The sequence below is a fragment of the Hyaena hyaena genome, unplaced genomic scaffold (genome assembly GCF_003009895.1).
Source record: "Hyaena hyaena isolate Hyena2069 unplaced genomic scaffold, ASM300989v1 scaffold_106, whole genome shotgun sequence".
Taxonomy (NCBI): domain Eukaryota; kingdom Metazoa; phylum Chordata; class Mammalia; order Carnivora; family Hyaenidae; genus Hyaena; species Hyaena hyaena.
In genome coordinates, this window is record NW_024080738.1 from 2,935,281 (window position 1) to 2,954,297 (window position 19,017).

A 19,017-nucleotide genomic window follows, 5' to 3' on the forward strand; every position below is an offset into this window, starting at 1 on the left:
ATTGTATATCCTCTGTCCTGAGAGCTGATTAGTTCTGCGTCTCTTACGGTATTTCGATGCATGTGTGGAAGAGCAAATGATAGATTCTGATGGAGAACTGAGAAGCTCTAGGCCAGGATCAGTTAAAGAAAAATCTCTCTTCCCCGGGGCTGTATTTAGAGCCTCACTTTTGTTATCCACCACTTCCTTTTTACACCTCATACCTCCTGCCTCTCTTTTTTATGGGCCTGTATTCAGAGATCCCTCTTGCTATATAGGTCGTTTTATGATGCCCAGAATTTGTCTTTTTTGATTTCTCAAAGTTAAGACTATAAGGTGGGGGTGGAGGGTAATTTTAAGTTATTTTCACAGCGATTCCTGTTTCTATTGCCAGATTTTAAGAAAGGTGCACCTTCTCCAGTGCATGCTATAGACAATGAATGCCCACTGTAGCCACCATGTGCTAGAGAAGGAATTCTCCTCTGCTACTATCCTGTTTTCTCTTCGCTCTGCTTAGCCTCCTTGCTCTGTGTCTAATCCACTTTACCGTGGTGCTGGCTCCTGGCCGCAAGAAGACAGATAGTTTCAATAGTCTAGCAGGCATGTAGTTGTTGTCACTAACAGGGACTTAAACAGCTAAGGCTTATTTATTGGTCTTACCCAAAAGATGTCTGAGGATAACACAGCAGCCTAGTGAAAATACCACGGATCTAGACTCTTGGCACCATTTTACTCTACTGTTCTTAGTGCTGGCTTTTGTCATCATGCATTGTCACCTCCCGGCTGAAGAATGGCTTCTGTGCTTCCAAGTACCATCACATGTGTTTTCTAGACTGGGACAAAGAGCAAGCAGATGCGAGGGTGCCTACAATACTTCCCTTTCATCTCATTGGCCAGCACGGTCACGTGGCCCCTCAAGCTGCAAGGTGAGACCAGGGGAGTGGAGATTTTTAGCTGCGTCTATTGGAGAGAAAGATATAAAAGAATAGGGGATGGAAATGGACATTGTGTCAGCCACACTGCGGTTTTTATCACAAATGTGGAAGAAGTCCCTTCCCAACCTCTCTGCAATAGTCAGAAGTGATGGAGTCCAGGTGCTCTCTATGTTCCACTACCCTATTCCTTCCCTAAATTTGTATAGCACACTCTGTTAGTTTAACAGTTAAATATGCGGGGTACTTGGGTGACTCAGTCTGTTAAGCATCCAACTTTGGCTCAGGTCATGATCTCCCAGTTCATGAGTTCGACTTCCAAGCTGTGCTGACAGCTCAGAGCATGGAGCCTGTCTCCCTCTCTCTCTGTCCCTCCCCGACTCATGCTCTGTCTCTCTCTCTCAAAAATAAATAAAAACATTAAAAAATTTTAAAAAGCCTAAATATGCACTCTGTGGACTGCATTGGAACAAGCGTAAGAATCCCAACGATATTGATTTGTTCATTAATTGCCTCAGTTAATGTTCAATTACTGAGTATTTATCGTTAACTGCCAAGCTCTGGGATACAATGCTGTGTTTCCTGTCACTGAGCATATGTCTTATCCACACGGCGCTTTATCGATTAGGAATGCTTTCAGCTACTAAAAGAAGATTCAAGCAACAGTGATTTAGACCATATTAAGAATCTATAATTTACTCTTAAAAAATTCAAAAGGAGGTATGTAGCTCCACTATGTTAGAGTGCTGGGCTCTGTCTCTGTGATTCCCCTCATCATTGTAAGAAGGCTGCTACAGCTCCAAACATCTCATCCTTCAAGAATGTGTCCAAAAGAGCCATTCTCTTTCACCAGAGGATCCAATCTTCCCTAGAGGCCTCCTCAGCTGACTTCTTGGGTAGGAAGGTCATGCAGTCACCACCAGGTTTAAGGGCAGTTGGAAGGGAGGTGCTTGCTTACCTGACCAAGGAGAAGGAGTTGGGAATTAATCCTGGGGAGCCAACCAAGAGTGTTGGCATAGATGCTTTACAGCTTTCTACATGCTTTTTGTATTCATGATCTCATCTGATGACTCAGTGGGACTACTATCCAAAATACTAAAAACTCAAACCTGGAATCAGAGGTCTAAGCAGCAGCTGCTATGTGGCAACTTCTGGCTGGGAAATAATTTAAAGATCCTTTGAAGGCGCAAACTTAATACAAGGGCTTTAAAGATATTATAATGCATTTCGCCTATAAAGTACATATACGAGAACCGAAGGAGTGATTTGGAAGATTTTATAGTCTGGGAAGATAATTACCCAGTGGGATGAGAAGAGAAATTAGGAGACATGGAATCTAGCCTCAGCTTTAGGTAGCACACCAGAGGGATTCTGAGCCTCCACTTCCTCATCTATAAAAAATACTTGAACAAAATTAGGTTACTCCTAGGCTCCTTCTCAAATATATGAATACTTCTATAATCATGATGCTAGAAGTCATGAGTTAGAAGGACGTTAGAAACCATCGATTGCAATCTCTGTTTACAAATGACAGAACTCAGGCTCGGAAAGATCATCATTTGTCCAAATTCATTCATCTAAGTTAGAACTTTGAGTCCTAGTATTAACATGCTATACTTCCACAAATTATTGATATTGCAGCCTAATAGAGTTTTTTAAATTCGACCTCTTCCTCTATCTTCTTTTACCTTTTGGGCAGACTCTGGTCAATAGCACGGTACTCTATTTAATAGAATGCAGATAATGAGATACTTTAAAGCCCACCTTTTCGCTACAAGGTCTTGGGCAAAGTTCTTGACCTCTCTGTAAAATGATAATTGCACCTTCTTCATAACCTTTTTTATTTTATTTTATTTTTTTTTGAGGGCGAAAGTAATCTGCTAAGAAAAGTTAGTGTAGTGATTGATACAACAAGGATGTAATCCCAGCCACGCATCTCCGTGCTTAAAACTCCTCCAGGCTTCAGAAATCACCTGGGCCAATTTCCCCAGGAGCTTGTGTGGAGGGTGAGTCCAAATCTTGTGATTATACTTTGAACTTTATACAGTTCTGTCTTTTACCTTTACATTATATAGATCTGAAGTCTCTGGGTAACAGCTAAGGGCATAACTGAAAGCCAGACCCGTCATTTGGGCCATCACGGAGCTCAGTAACCAGTGATTTGTTCGAGACCGTTCAAATCACTTGAATCAGGGATTCTGAATCTGGGCTCCATGCATGGGCCACAGGGGAACAGGGAACTTCATCACTATTTAGGTTTTGGGCCAGGTCATTCTGAGGGTGCATTGCAGGGTGTTTAGCAGCATCCCTGGCCTCTGTCCACTAGATGCCAGCAGCGCCTCCTTCCTCTTGATAATCCAAACCTCCCCAGACCCTCCCTAGTGTTCCCTCGCAGGGAGGAGGGGCGTAATCTTCCTTCTCCCCCTTGAGAGCCACTGAGATGAAGTTTAATACATGATAGGTGTATTTTTTCTCCCCTGAGAGGCTTATCAGTCTCACCATATTCTTAAAAAGTTCTGTTATGACCTCAAAAAGGTTGGAACCAGTTACTCAAATCCTTTCAATCTGAGAAGCCTTTAAGTCTGATACAGCACGCATCTCCAGCTATAGTTGCTGGGAAAATGTACACCATTATGGCTAAAATGACGCAGATTGAAATTTTACTATGAAATATTATTTACACCTACCCATTTGTAACTTCCAACGACTTTGAAAAAGCACTTTCACAGACTGTACCTGGGGAAGTATCTGCTTCTAATACCGCTCTTCCCAGACGGTAGGATTCTTAAAATACCGTCTCCCGCAGACTCCTGGGCCGAGTCCTCTGATGTAGCTCTGAACTTCCAAAGGGTAAACAAAAAAAAAAAGAAATCTGATGGCAGTATTGATTACAAGAATGGTTGGATGGAGAGATAGGAGAGAAGGGAAGGAGGGGGAGGAGGGAGGTAGGAAGGGGGGAGGAGAGAGAGAGAGAGAGAGAATACAATGCCTTGAAGGAGGCTCCCAAAGACGGTTTCTCTAGGGAGCGGCTCGCTGGCTGGAAGTCCCCCCCCCGCGACCCTCCCCAACCCCCCCAACCCCCGCCTTCTCCCTGCCTTGTCGCCTGAAAGACTCTCTGGCCGACAGAACCCCCGAGCCTTGCGCTTCCCGCTCTTCTGTCTCGGGCTCACGTCCACACTGGCCTTGTCCACCCTCTCCGAAGTGACCACATCCCAAGAGTCTCCCCAAAGCTCCAGAGGGTCCCTTCACCCCCTTTTAAGGCCCTCCTTCTCCACCTCAGGCAGGAAACCGGAGCGTACCCCTCAAACCCCAAAGGCCGCCGGGGAGCGTGTCGGGTCTCCCGTGACCCCTCCGGAGCCCCGAGAAAACGAGCAACTTTTTCCCCACTTCTCGGCGCGCGCGCCTCCCCGCCCTCCCCTTTGCAGGAGTCGCCCCGGCAGGAGGGCGGGGGAGGCGCGGGGGGGGGGGAGGGGGGGCTCGGTCCGCGGGAGCCCCCGGAGTCGCCCCCCGGGGCGGGCGGGGTCTCCCGCGTTCCCCGCCGGCCGCGCCGCGTCCGCGTGCCGCCGGCCGCGAGTCCCCGGGCGCGAGGGGCGGGCAGGGGAGGGGAGGGGAGGAGGAGGAGGGCCCGGCCGCCGAGGGGAGGAGGCGGTGCGTGCCTCGCCTGCCAAAGGGAGCCCGTTCCTGTGCGTGCGAGCCGGGCGCCCCGCGCGTGGCCACCGCGCACCGCCCCGGCCGCCGCGGGAGAGCGCGGGCAGCGCGGCTCGGCGGCGGGCGGCGCAGCCCTGCCCTCGGGACACCCTCGGCCTCCGGCCGGACGCCGCTCTCCGCCCCGAGGCGGGCCCGGGGCGGCTGCGACCGGGGACGGCGGCGGGGAGGGAGGACGCCCTTCGGCGCCGTGGATGTTCCGCCCGCGGAAGACAGCAAGTTGTGCGCGCGCCGCGGCCGCCGCCCGCCGCCCGCCCGCCGCGGTGAGTAGCGAGCGCCGGCCGCCCGGCGCCCGCGGGCTCCGCGCTCTCCCCGCGCCTCCCCGGCCGCGCCGCCGGGGTCGGGCCGCCCCGGGCTCCGGACTTCCTGAGCCCGGCTGCGCGCTCGGCTCTCCGGGCCGCCGCGTCCGCGGTCGGCGGCTGCCTCCGGGGGTGCTGCCTTCCTGTGCGTCTCCCTCCCCTCGCGCGGGCCGGCCGCGAAGTGCCCCTCTCCCCCTCCCGGGCTCGGGGGTCGTCGGGGGTCGTCCAGGCGGGGGTGGGTGGCCGAGGTCCTGGCAGGGGGCCGCCTGTGGGGTCGTCTTGGGCTCCCCCTCGGGGCGCCTTGCCCCAGCTCCAGAAGAGGGCCTTCCTCCCCCCATGCGGCCCCCGCCCCCCCAACTCGTCTCCCCCGGCCTCGGGGCCCCAGCGGACCAAGTTCAGCAGCCAGCGCCGCCGACCGCGAGTGACAAGATTAAAAAAAAAAAAAAAAAAAAGTGGCTGAAGCTCCCCGGGAGTGACAGGCTGGATTGGAAATGGGGTGGCGGGTGGAGAGGAAATGGTAGGGGTGGGGGCTGGGGGAAGGGCAGAGGTGAGGGAGCGGGGATTTGCGGTGGACCCTGAAAAGCCGGAGTTCAGGGTTCTCGGAACGGAAATGGAAGGTGCCTGGGCTGTGTGCTTCTGTATTCACTTCTTTATGGAAAGTGTGGGAAGCGGTTCGAGAACTCCTTTTGAAAGGAAGGGAGGGGTGGAAGTCAGTGCGCATGGAACTCTGAATGACCGGGGTTCCACGTAGAGTCCTGGAAAGTATGGATTACTTTTCAGATTAGACACTGACAATCCTTCAGTGGGAGAGACGGTCCCAGCAATTTGGTTGGAAGGAGTGAATCAGAAGAAAGTCACACACAAGCTTTCTTTCATTACCTCTAGGAGAGAGAAGGTGGTTACGACTGAAGGGATTCACAAATACTACTGAATGAGTACAGGGGGTGCCTAATAGTTCCATCCAGTCTGCGAGCCTAGACAGTCTGTATTATTTGCTGCATTTATGTGCTCTGCCGTCGTGGAAATCATCCTAATTATTTTGTTCGGGCTCATGCAGAGTTAATGCACCTAAAGGGACACGGAAAAGTTGCTCCAAATTATGGGCATGAACTTGCAAGCCAAATAAACAAACCATGGTATGGCTCACTTTATTTTAGTATTTGGAATTATGTTTACTGCCAGTAAAAATGGTACATTACTTTTACTGCGAGTGTGTGAAATGAATTCACTGCCTTGGCAAATAGGAGCCATGGATTTCTTTAAGTAAAGAGCTGTCAGACTTCATTGGGGAGCATGTACAGGAGATAAAGACATGAAAAAGCCTCGAGACAGTTTGACAAAACTTGAATTTTAGAGACATGTATGGAGAGAATGAGTTTTTTGCACTTTTTGAAGTGTTGAGGCAAATTTGAATGTTTATTAATTAAGCGTTGTAGACCAGCTGAGCTGGTGTTAATCACTGTCCTGAAAACATTTAACTCTTAATGTTTCTTCTTGTTTTGCCAGAAACCATCATCTCGACTCCAGAGGATGAGAAGTTGATGGCCAGTAAGCCTGAAGATTCACTCTGTTGCTAGACAGCCCCCCGTTACAGACCGTGGATTGCCTGCCATACCCTGGTGGCTTCACGTCTCCACTCACCCCTGCGGTGCCAGAGTAGTTATTTTGGGTCCTCAGGGCCCTACCTGTTGGAAGATGGCATCCAGCCTGACTTGTACCGGGGTGATCTGGGCTTTGCTCTCCTTTCTTTGTGCTGCCACCTCCTGTGTGGGGTTCTTTATGCCTTATTGGCTCTGGGGGTCACAGCTGGGCAAGCCTGTGTCCTTCGGTACTTTCCGGAGATGCTCCTATCCTGTGCATGACGAGAGCCGGCAGATGATGGTGATGGTGGAGGAATGCGGGCGCTATGCCTCCTTCCAGGGCATCCCCAGTGCAGAATGGAGGATCTGTACCGTCGTGACAGGCCTGGGCTGCGGTCTCCTCCTCTTGGTGGCTCTCACTGCCCTCATGGGCTGCTGCGTGTCGGAGCTCATCTCCAGGACAGTGGGAAGAGTGGCTGGAGGAATCCAGTTTCTGGGAGGTAAGTGACTTGTTAAATTGGACTCGTTGACTGGAATCCCAAATATTGACGTTGTGTTCCAATTGTCTACTGAAATCTTGGTAATTGGCACATGGTGTGCTCTGGGGAAACAGACGCGGGCTGGCTTTGCTGATAGACTGCTGAAGTCATAGATTTTTATTGGAATTGCTTTCCATCTTTGAGAGTTCTTAATTTTTGTACATCCTTAGACATATATATCATACATCATTGGCCCGCTAAGTACAACCTATATGGGGCAGTAACTTCGAGATTGTTTATAATGTCGTAGGGGGACTGTTTAGGTTTCATAACTTCTGCTTTGCTTGTTCAACAGTCAACAATTAGATTCTCTCTGTCTTACTGGCATCTTTAGGTCTTTAGAGGTGAAGACTGCATAGAAAAATAGAAAAGTTTTTGATTCAACCTTGTTGTCATAAGCCTTTAATACTCTTTGGTGGGTGTAAACGTGACCCTCACTCAGTCTTAAACTATATTTCCAAATAAATGATTACTGTTTTCTTTTTTTTTTTTTAACATTTTATTTATTTTTGAGAGAGAGATAGAGACAGCATGAGCAGGGGAGGGTCAGAGAGAGAGGGAGACACAGAATCTGAAACAGGCTCCAGGCTCTGAGCTAGCTGTTAGCACAGAGCCCGATGCGGGGCTCGAACCCACAAACCGTGAGATCATGACCTGAGCCGAAGTCGGACGCTTAACTGACTGAGCCACCCAGGTACCCAAATGATTACTGTTTTCAATGAGAGATCAGTTTAACATGAACAATTATGGATTTCACTATGCTGTATATACAGCTCTAGGCCGAATTATCTTGTTAGGGTTTAACTTCCCGGGATGCTCTTGCTGTGAAGAAAAAAAAAAAAAAGCAAATGCTGTGTGCTTGTCCCGAATGGACTGGATAGTTTCACTAACACCAAAAAAAAAAAAGGGTTTGATTTTCACTTGGGTTTCCTCCAACAAGTATTACTTCAATATTTCTGGTCATATGGTTTTAATTATACTTTATGTATTTTCCACTGCGCTTTTCACCTCCATTCTTCAAGCGGACGGGCTGAACTTGTCTGATTTATAGTCCGCCCTGGTAAAATATGACAACCTGCAGATAGCACAGAATGAAGGGAAATAGGGAGCCAGGAAAACGTATAGAACGCATTTGTAACTTCATTACAAAGTAAAAGTCTGTTACCCTCCCACTTGGCGCTTTTACACTCTTTTGTGAAGAATGCAGAAGAAGAAGAAGAAAAAATTAAGTGGGTAGTCCTGAGATAGAACCTGCGTATTAGAGAAACCCCAACAGATTATTGCAAGTTGCTTCATATAACACTCTGAAGTCCCAATTTGAATGAGAAAATTCTCCCGCTAAAAATGCAAGGGACAAACAAGGTTTCGTGTTTTGAAACAAATGACGAGAGAGTTGTTTTTTTTTTTCCCTCTACTGGATGTAACTTTGTTCTCATCTTCCCTCCACCCCCTGTAGTTTGCATCTCATTCTGCCCTAGGAGGCAGTTTGGGAGACTTAGCTGTTATTTTCTTTAGTGCTATAGTTCTCAACATCAAGCGGAAGTCTTGCACGTGATCTATACAGATATTCATAGAGTAATACCATAAAATGACTGGGAAGAAGTTGTTGAAAGTTGAGAAAGAAGTCCAGAATTTGAAAACTTTTTGATCCCATAGATTTCAAGAAGAGAATTAATGCCAGGAGCATTAACTTTTTTTTTTTTTCTTGAAGAATAAACTTGATTTGCTCTTTCTGTTTCACTTGGCTCGGGAAAAATGCTTAGGCAGTTTCTTTTTCTCCTCTTATGGTAAATATTACTTTCCAGTTTTCCTTCATTTTAGGGCAGGGACTGCAATTGTTTCTGGCAGAACAGGAAAATGCTTACAAAGAGAAATCAGTTTTTATTGATTAGTTTTAAATGTATAATGAAAGAAGGCAACAGGAAGTGAATCTGAGACCCATGATTTATGCTTCCCTCTCTAAGCTATATATAGATTTTCGGGAATGTTATAGAGCTACGTGTTCTATTTTACAGAAAACTCCAGGGGAAAGATCACTGGAGAAGTTATGTGTATTTTTAAAAGGACCTTTTCTCCGCCTTGGTACGTGCTTTTCATGAACTATGCTCGGCAAGAGTTACTGACATTAAGCTAAGGATATAGTTTGCAGTTGGTATTGTCTCGTTTCTCATATATATTTCTCGTATCTGGCAGAAAATAATTATGAATGTAAAACGTAAAAGAGTTTTTCTGATTCAAACCTCTTGAGGGCACAAGTAAGTAAATACATCCCATCACTCCAGATAGCAGTAAATTTAGAATTAAAAAACTCGAGGGATGGAAAGCGTTTTGAAAAATCTGCATTGGGGTGCCTGGGTGGCACAGTTGGTTAAGCACCTGACTCCTGATCTCAGCTTGGGTCATGATCTCGCAGGTCGTGAGTTTGAGCCCCACATTGGGCTCTGCTCTTAATGTGGAGAGCCTGCTTGGGATTCTCTCTTTCCTTCTCTGTGCCTTTCCCCCGCTTATGCTCTCTCTTTCTCTCTCAAGATAAATAAACATTATTAAAAAAAGAAAAATCTGCATGAATCACTATCTTTTAATGGTCAGCTAGTTGGGAAAAAAAAAGCTTCAAAAAGAATTCTTCCTATTACTCAGTCCGTCGTTGTTTGGGGTGTTATTCATAAACACTTGAGTGGCAAGTAATTTTATTTTATGAGATTTTTCACAAAATGGGTAGGTTTCATAAAGACTGCAAAACACCGAACCTGTGAGCTCTCTGAATCCTATAGACGGCCATGCCTCAGAAATGGCGTCAGCACCAGGTACTCTGCTATAAGGCGGATTCTCTTACTAAAAATGATTCCCCTAGAAGGCTTATGTTTAGCTAAAGTTAGGGTTGCTCTAAAAACAACAGGAAGCAGGAGAATGGCAAAGTACAGAGGCGTCCTGCTTCAACCCGCCTGCTGTGTTTTGGGTTTGCACATATGGTGTAACATCAGGCAGTAAAACCCCTGCAGGACTTTGGAACTAGTTAAAGGACAAAGTGTCAACCTTAATTTTGAATTGTCTTGCTATGGTTGGTTAGAGGTTAAAATGTCACCTGTCAGCTGCCAGAGCAACACAAAATCTGACTGTTGCATATGACATCGGCTCCCTATAGAAGGACTACGTCAAGGAATCAATGTCTTGTGCTTTTCTTATGGTGACTTGCACATGAACTTGAATCGCCACATCTCCATCTTCCATCTTAAGTCATATTTCTGTCATAATTTTTAGAAAACTGCTCGTGGTTGATTTTGCCCTCAACTGAGCTTTTAAGAGGCACATGGAGAGCTCTTGAGAAGTATAATGCATAATAAAAATGGTTCCACGCATGTAGGATAGTTATGGTGCAATGAGAAAAGAGACGTTTTCATGGTGGGTTTGTTTGTTGAACATTAAATTACGTGCTTTTCAACACTGTTGCTGTCTTGAAGTACTTCAACCGAATTTTAAAACATTGGTATCACACTTTTTGATACACGCATCAGGAAGACACCTTATTTACATGCTCTGTAAATAAAAGCACAGGGGAACCTTCCAGAGACATATTAGTTGTACCTGTAACAGGTGCTCGTGAATGTCAGAATCAAAGTGTATTGATTTTCTCTCAGGAAACTGCTGCTGCTGCTGTACTGAAGGGGCAATGAAGGGAGTCCCAAATTTACATCAACCCACATTTAGCTTGAATGCACGTCCCCTATGTGTATGAAGTGGGTACACAGTGCTCATGAGTGGCAAGCAGTGACCTTTCCGGTTTGGCACATGTTCTAAGATTCCAGAGGAGACCATCTTCTCGACTAATTCATAGTTAAGTGCTGCTGAAGACAGTAATGATGACAAAATATTTCTTTGAGTGTCCCTTTCTTTGTGTGCGGAAAGCACCATTGCCTTTCTGGATGCTCTTCCCAGTAGGGTCCCACCTGGACCTGTCTGTCATCCCTTTAGGATGAAGACTTGCGACTGTCCTTCCCTTGCTCCACTTTGAACCTGACTTGTCATATCGTAGGTCACATTATGCCGTCCTTGCTTCTGGCTATCTATCTAGTGGCAGCTCAGGAATAGGATAAATTATAAGTGTTGGCATGTTAATGGGCACGGTGGCTTTTTAGTGACAGTCTTCACTGAAAGAAGCTGCTTTGATTTAAGAAATTCAGAGACTTCTTAGGCCGGCTCGGGGAGCAGGCAGGACTTTTTGCTGTCCTTTAAGTTACACCTTGAGGATTGCTAACGACTGGACTCCTCCATTCAGCCCCCTCAAGCAACACAGTAAAGTCGGGTGAGCTGTCTTGAGTTCTGGGTGTACAGCTGTCAAACTTTACCCTGCATGAGGATCACCCGGGGCTTTTAAAACACAGATTGCTGGGGCCCGCCCGGGAGTTTCTGATTCAAGTAGGTTTGGTGGGGAGTCTGATACTTTACGTTTCTGCCGAGTTCCCGGATGACGCTGGTTCTGAGCCTACACCTTGAGAATCCTGTTCTAAGTGAACCATTTCATATTTTGGAAAAATGTGAATTCTGGTAGATGGTTGACTTCTAGAACTTAGTTAATGTTTAATTGTGTTATCATCTGATGTAAACCTCTCTAATTGGATTATGGAAAGATACCACCTCTGCAGCGTGGTATTGGCCGAGGACATTCTTGTTCTATCTCTGTGTTTTTATCACAGAAAATTGTTTTCCTGAGGTTGTCTCGTCATACATATTATGTATATGTCGTAATTAAAACATGTGCATTATATAGTATGTACATATAGTATACATTCTTTCATTTACCATTGCCCTATGTCAAGATTTTATAGATGGAGAGCTCAAAATAAGACCTCAGTATGCCCTTTGTAGTTTTTATGCAGTAGATTTTCAGTCACGAATTGCTAATTGAAACACGTGAAGGCCCTACTGCAGACTGGAGAGAGGGGAGAAGACAGCCCTTGACCAGCTCCATAAAGCCATGTATATCTTGCAAAAGCAGAAAGACTAGGCCAGGAGGACACTCAGGAACCAGCCGGTCAGAGCTTCTGCCCATAGGCAAGATGGCACTTCCATGGGCTTTGACTGAGGTAAAGGTGTCCTGGAGTCAGGCATCTCTAGGGAAAAAGATGATGCGCTCTTGCTGAAGTGAAGTGCTTTCCAGGGCCACAGGGCACATCTTCCCTCACAGCCACATGTCCCACATGCATCGCTCATAAAGAGGAACAAGGTGCAGATGGAGGCTAGTCAGTGGGCTGGGGTGGGTGGGGCTTTGCCACCAGGAAGGACCGAGGGGCCTCACCGAATGCCACAGGGGCCATCTACTCTGAGCTCTAGATTTGTTACTGGCTGGGATGTCAGTGAATAAGTTGATCTTTTATAAAATCTAATACACCAAATTTTATGTTTGCATTTAATGTTTTAAAATTACATTTTCGGGGCGCCTGCGTGGCTCAGTTGGTTAAGCATCGACTTTGGCTCAGATCATGATCTCACAGTGGGTGAGTTCACGCCCGGCGTCGGGCTCTGTGCTGACAGCTCGGAGCCCGGAGCCTGCTTCGGATTCTGTGTCTCCCTCTGTCTCTGCCCCTCCCTTGCTCACACTCTGTCTGTGTCTCTCTAAGATAAATAAACATTGAAAAAAAGATTTTAAATAAAAAAATTACATTTTTAAATTGTTACTGCCACCAGTTTTACATACCATTCCCCCCCCCCCACCGCCTCCAAAGAACATGTCCTTCAAGGCTTAATTTGGTAAGTTTTTCATGGTTTTCAGACTTTCCCATGAAGCTTACAAGTTCTCCATATCCATAATTGACATCAAAATTCAATACAATATTCTTTTAATTCTCTAGTGGGCCTAAAATTCCCCAAGGAGTTTATTTCTTGTGGGGAGTCCTGCTCTGTCCCAGAGAGTCTGATTTTTGTAGGTCTGGGTGGGGCTGAGGTGAAGCACTTCTAGCAGACTGCCCAGAGGTTCTAGAAGACAGATAGTCGGTCCCCAGGCCACATTTTGAGAAACTTGAAACAATTTTATTCACTTCAGACCTCATATGATGCTAGTATTGGGGCACAGACTTAACGTCCACCGTTAAGCTGAGTATATGAATTATCACTCACTTTCTATCCATAGTTATTTTGGGGATAACATGATATGAGCAGCAGATTAACACCATTAGTATAGGAACAGACTGGTTTCTAGCTGTCTTCTCCCTAATCTTACAGATTTTGGTGTTCCTGGTGGACAGTCAGCCCTATGTGTACACTCAGAAAGCAGAAGAGCCGAATCTTTTCCACACTATGCTTAAAGACTATTTTGACTTAGGACTCCACCTGCAAATTATGAACCTGCTATCATTTCCCATGCTGCGTTTGCACCCTTCAGCCTACAAGTGCGTGGTTGCTGGCTTCTGTTCTGCTGGGTGTGCTGAAATCTTTCCTTACTGACAAGCGCACTCAGTTGTTAACCATTTTGAATTACAGGTTTTTGTCTCCTGAGTTTCTATTTCTGAAAAAACAAAAACAAAAACAAAACCCTAAAGATAATAATCATTAAAGTGGTAGAATAAGGAGTTATCCATTGGACTGGAGCCTAGCATATTCACAGCTACACTAGCCTTTTTTCTCTAGAATTATTTAGATAGGTGTTTTTGACAGGATCCAAGTTTTCATTTACTTTCTGCAGAGTAGAGCCTTTCTAAGAGAGTCATTTGGTTTTTAACTTACTTCCCTTTGTTACCACCAGCTGACATAGCCCTAGCTAGATAGCACTGAGGCCAGGGGCAGTATGGCTAGTTAGCCTCTCTAAGGAGGAGATTACAGACCGATTAGCTGTCATGTAAAAGCATGTTGTTATTCACAAAGCAAGCAAGTTGAGAAACAGGATTCGTAACCGTTCCTATTTTTAAAAAACTCAACACACACTCTGGAGAACGTTTTATCATCCTACATGTTATCACAAACATATTGCCTGCCGTACAGTTATCATCAGTGCACCGTGAGCACTTGACCTCTCCGGCTACCTCCAGCTTGGCAAGAGTGTCTTGTGTGTGGTGATTGTAGTCAGAGACAATACCAGCATCAGGTTCAAAATTTATTCGTGGATGTCATGAAAGCTCATCTGTTTTTTCACTTAAGATCTTACCCTCCAGTGTGTTCTGAGGGACACTGATTCCTGGGTGTACCAATAGATGTTAACAGGAAAAAGCGAGTGGATTTGAGGAACAGTTGGTTATGGAAAGTTAATCCATTTCATTACAGCAGAAACCGCAGGGCATTCAGTATGTTGTCTGTTACCAGTCTCCCCAGGGGAAGGCAGAGGGTATAGTATTAAGTGTTTAACTAATTGATTTGGGGCCAGCACCCTGAAGGGACCAGTAATATGTGGAACTTAGTTCCCATTTTACCTTGTTGAGGCAGGCAATTTATTCTTTTTCGCAGCTGAGAAAACTGAATTTTAGAGAGTGACACCCAAAGTTCCCCATCAGCTATTGTTTGTGCCGTGAAGACTATCACCATAATAAGTGTTCGTTGAAATCCCACCTTATATTATATGTAGAATTCAGAATATCTGACCGTTGTGCATAATGTATCTCTTACATAGGTGAATATTTGTATTGTTTCCTTTGTCCTCTGTTTATGCTTGTAGTACAATAAAACCACTTATAGTAACATGACGTAGCAACTTGTTGCCAATTCTGAAATAATAATTACAGGCTACTGTTAATAATGCAGTATGCAGTAGAGAGGCCATTGGGGGAAGGTGCCAAAACATTTGACCAATGTCTTCTAACAATTATTTAACAGAAGAGTGTTATCTCTTATTTTACATGCTGGCTGAGTCTTCTAGTGTAAATTCCCTATTGTTAGAAGCCTTTGTAATAATCCTTTGTTACGGCCAAAGACAATGTTAATTCCAGAGCACACACTCCTTAGATAACAAAACCAAGGACCTTGTGTCTTTCTGTAGAAATGAAAGATAATGTTTGACATTGTCAATGTTCGTCATTAAAATGTTTGTGATAGAAACATATTCTAGCTCTGATGGAGTCTGTGGATTTGCCAGAGACTTCTGAATGGCTATTTTTAGAAGATCAGGAGGTTGGATTCAATATTGCTCTGGTTCTGGTGCATAGACATTGCTGACTAATTATTGGGGGATCTAGTTATTTTTTCTTTATATGGTACGTTTCATACCAGTTAGTGATTTGCTTTTACAATTCATGAAGCTCAAAGAACTAACCTGCTTATAACTCAAGTAAGTAATTTACCTTACAAATGTGTCTTATACTTTCAATAATCAGGCAATACCTGACCTGCTTATAACTCAAGTGTAAGTAATTTACCTTACATGTATTTCATACTTTCAATAATCAGGCAATACCAGATACTCTTATATACTAAAGCATACATAAAAATATTATACAAAATGAAAATTCCATTTTATGGTTCTCCATTTTTCTTTTTTTTTTTTTTTAAATGTTTTATTTATTTACAGGAGAGAGAGAGACAGCATGAGCAGGGGAGGGTCAGAGAGAGAGGGAGTCACAGACTCTGAAACAGGCTCCAGGCTCTGAGCTGGCAGTCAGCACAGAGCCTGACGCGGGGCTCGAACCCACGAACCGCGAGATCATGACCCAAGCGAAAGTTGGACGCTTAACCGACTAAGCCACCCAGGCGCCCCTGGTTCTCCATTTTTCTTGTATGCCTTATGTCGTCAACTAGAACAGGAACTAAGACTTACAATTTTCTTCTAGTCCTATAGTAACTAGAATAGTAAATAATGTCTTCTGTGTTCAATTTACACTCGATGTATTGTTTAGTTTCAGTTATTTATTAGCAACATTTTTACCTTTTTTTTTTTTTAAATGTTTTATTTCTAGGAGAGAGAGAGAGACAGCGTGAGCAGGGGAGGGTCAGAGAGAGAGGGAGTGACAGACTCTGAAACAGGCTCCAGGCTCTGAGCTGGCAGTCAGCACAGAGCCCGACGCGGGGCCCGAACCCACGAACCGCGAGATCATGACCTAAGCAAAAGTTGGACGCTTAACCGACTAAGCCACCCAGGCACCCCGGCAACATTTTTACCTTTAAGAGGTGACTCTGTTCTTCCCTATCTCCCAGAATTATTTCAGAGATGAAATAAAATAATGCCATCAGTGTGAAGACATTTAAAGCAGTGTCTCCTTATGATAAACCTGCATTATGTCAGTCCTTTGCAAATGAGTGTTCTCAAGTCATCTGTGCTGAAATGAAGCTGCAGAATACAACTCTGTCCTCAAGCGCATTCTAAAAGCTCAGAGCGAGCTTTATTTTCTGCAGTAAAGCAACCAGCTGCTACGGGTCTGAAAATTTTGCCCCCCACCAAATTCTTCTGTTGAAATCCCAGTACCCAAAGTGATGGTAGTAAGAGGTGGGGCCCTTGGGGAGTGATCAAGTCCTGTGGGTGGAGCTGTCCTGAATGAGATTCATGCCTCTAATAAGAAATCGTAGAGAGCTTCCTGCTCCTTCCCCCTCTGTGTGGCTACAATGGAAAGAGGGCCCCCACCGACCGCACTTGAGCTTTAATCTTGGACTACCAGCCTCTACAACTGTGAAAAAGAAATTTCTTGTGTTCATAAGCCCGTCAGTCTGTGGTGGTGTGTTCTTGCAGCCTCGATGTACTAAGATACTAGCTGTGCTTCACACTGCTTCACAAACTTATTTGGGAATGGCAGAGTCCTCCTAACCTGTAACAGGCAATAAGATCTCTGAGTTAACGGGCAACAGACTAAGCTTTGGGAAATGCTGAGTTAAAATACGTTGTAAATCCAGGGGATTAGTGTTTATGGGCATTTAGCAGTACCGAGTGCCTATGATAAGCCAAATAATGTGCTAGCTGTTGGGATACGAACTGAGATAAGGTCCCTGCTATTAAGGAACCCACGGTCTTTTTTTTTTTTTTTTTAATAGTTTTTTTTTTAAGTTGAAGTATAATTAACATACAAAGTTCTATTAGTTTTAAGTGTACAACATAGTGATTTGATAATTCTGTATATTACTCAGTGCTCCCCATGATAAGTGTAGTTACCATCTGTCATCAAACAACACTGTTACAGTATTATTGACTGCGTTCCCTATGCTGTACTTTCCTACCCCTGGACTTGTTCATTTTATAACTGGAAGTTTGTATTTCTTAATCTTTGTATCTATTTCACCTGTCCACACCTTTCCACCTCCCCTCTGGCAACTGCCAGTTTATTCTCTGTATTTATGAGTCTGGTTTTTTTTTTTTTCACTTATTTATTTGTGTTTTTATATTCCATATATAAGTGAAATTATATGATATCTTTCTCTGACTTATTTCACTTCGCATAATGCCCCTTAGGTCTATGCATGTTGTCACAAATGGCAAGATTTCATTCTTTCTTATGGCCCGGTAATATTCCATTGTATATATTTGCCACGTCTTCTTTACTCATCTATCGATGGACACTTGGGCTGCCTCCACATCTTGGCTGTTGTAAGTAATGCTTCAGTAAACATCGGGGTGCAAAAATCTCTTTGAATTAGTGTTTTTGCATTCTTTGGGTAAACACCTAGCAGTGGAATTACTGGGTTGTATGTATTTCTAAGGTTTTTTTAAATGTTTTATTTATTTCTAGGACAGCGTGAGCAGGGGAGGGTCAGAGAGAGAGGGAGATACAGACTCCGAAACAGGCTCCAGGCTCTGAGCTGGCAGTCAGCACAGAGCCGACGCGGGGCTTGAACCCACGAACCGCGAGATCATGACCTCAGCGAAAGTCGGATGCTTAACCGACTAAGCCACCCAGGCGCCCCTCTATTTTTAAGTTTTGAGGAACCAAGAAGCTCGCGGTCTTATGGAGGAAACCGACATGCAAAGTGTAATTACTCTACAAAGGACTCACGATACCTGTATACGCTTCTAAGTGTTGTTCTATTTGCTGGTGAGGCTCGCTCTGCAGCCGAGTGCAGTGCTTGCCTGCCTCACCGCCGTGTGCCGTTCTTTTCCATTCTGCCCTTCTCCGCCTGGCTATCTATTACAGGACTCTGCATTTCCCAGAAGCCTTGACCCCTGGCACCTGGGAGGTTGCAGCCAGTGGGAGGCACTTTTGGGAGACGGAAAGCAGAGAGAAGCCAGGATCCTTCCTCTCTGGCTCCTCCTTGGGCAGCGTCTTTGGTAGCGGTTGTCTCTTCTGGACGCCCTTCCTCTCTTGGCTCCAACTTCTGTCGGGAAGCCACTGTGAGGGCCCTACCCTAGCCCAGTCCTTCTAGTCCCTGGGAATGCCATCTTCTCCCAACATCGCTCCCAGTAAACGGATGGCGCCAGTTTCCTGCTGTTGCTGATTCCCGGGTCACCTCCTTATCCCCTGTTTGGCTTTTTAGCTCTTCCATCATCCGTGTAACCCGTTTCCTGCACTATAGCAAGTTGTCTGTGTTTGAAATACTTCAGGATGACTTCTGCTTCCTTAGTCGGACCCTTGCTAAAGTACAGTACATAATTCCTGCCTCAGGCAAGTGGAGGATCAGGCCGTTCTATGAACTTTGGGGATTTGTGGTGAATAGACAAAAATCACAGATGTTTAATCAAGAAGACCGGAGGCCACTGAGGTGGGAACAAAGTGGGGAGGGCACAGCCGAGGGAACGGGCCTCCGAACGGAGGGGTCTGCAAAGGCTCCAGGGCAGAGGTGCTCGTTGGGTTGGGTCCGAAGGATGAGCGCAGACTCCCTGGGCCCTCAGGTGGGGGGAACATCAAGCTCTGGAAGCCAGGGAGTTGTGAACAGAGCCGATGTGAGTCCAGGGAATGGCAACAGACTACAGGAGGCGGGGCAGGCTGCTGTGACAAAGGATAAACGTGGAGAGGACACATGCAGTCAGGTTGTGGGAGTCCTCGTTTCTGTTCCCTGGTGAGGATTCTATATTTGACTGATCTGAAGCTTTTGAGTGGTTATGGGCAGAAGTGACTTAGGAACTGTAGCATCTATAATCTAAGCC

General features: G+C 45.5%; 1 protein-coding gene and 1 long non-coding RNA gene across 4 annotated transcripts in view; one reads left to right on the top strand and one right to left on the bottom strand.

Moving 5' to 3' along the window:
* Window positions 1-1,622: 1,622 nt before the first annotated feature.
* Window positions 1,623-4,355, bottom strand: LOC120234315. Of its 2 annotated transcripts, none has more exons than XR_005529055.1 (3): window positions 4,211-4,355; window positions 3,599-3,746; window positions 1,623-1,869 (listed from the first exon to the last, which is right to left on the bottom strand). It is a non-coding gene; the product is annotated as an uncharacterized LOC120234315 (long non-coding RNA). The 2 variants fall into 2 exon arrangements; XR_005529054.1 differs by having other exon boundaries at window positions 3,599-3,751.
* Window positions 4,356-4,570: 215 nt separating this feature from the next.
* The window catches only part of LHFPL6 (LHFPL tetraspan subfamily member 6), a 246,915-nt gene continuing 232,468 nt past the window's right edge, over window positions 4,571-19,017 (top strand). The window contains exons 1-2 of one of the 2 annotated variants that reach the window (XM_039236124.1): window positions 4,571-4,879; window positions 6,422-6,995. In XM_039236124.1, coding sequence (XP_039092055.1) covers window positions 6,611-6,995 — 385 coding nt within the window. In that variant the 5' untranslated portion in view covers window positions 4,571-4,879; window positions 6,422-6,610. Of the gene's footprint in view, window positions 4,880-6,033; window positions 6,052-6,421; window positions 6,996-19,017 lie in introns of those variants that run through there. The other variant, XM_039236125.1, reaches the window with a different exon arrangement.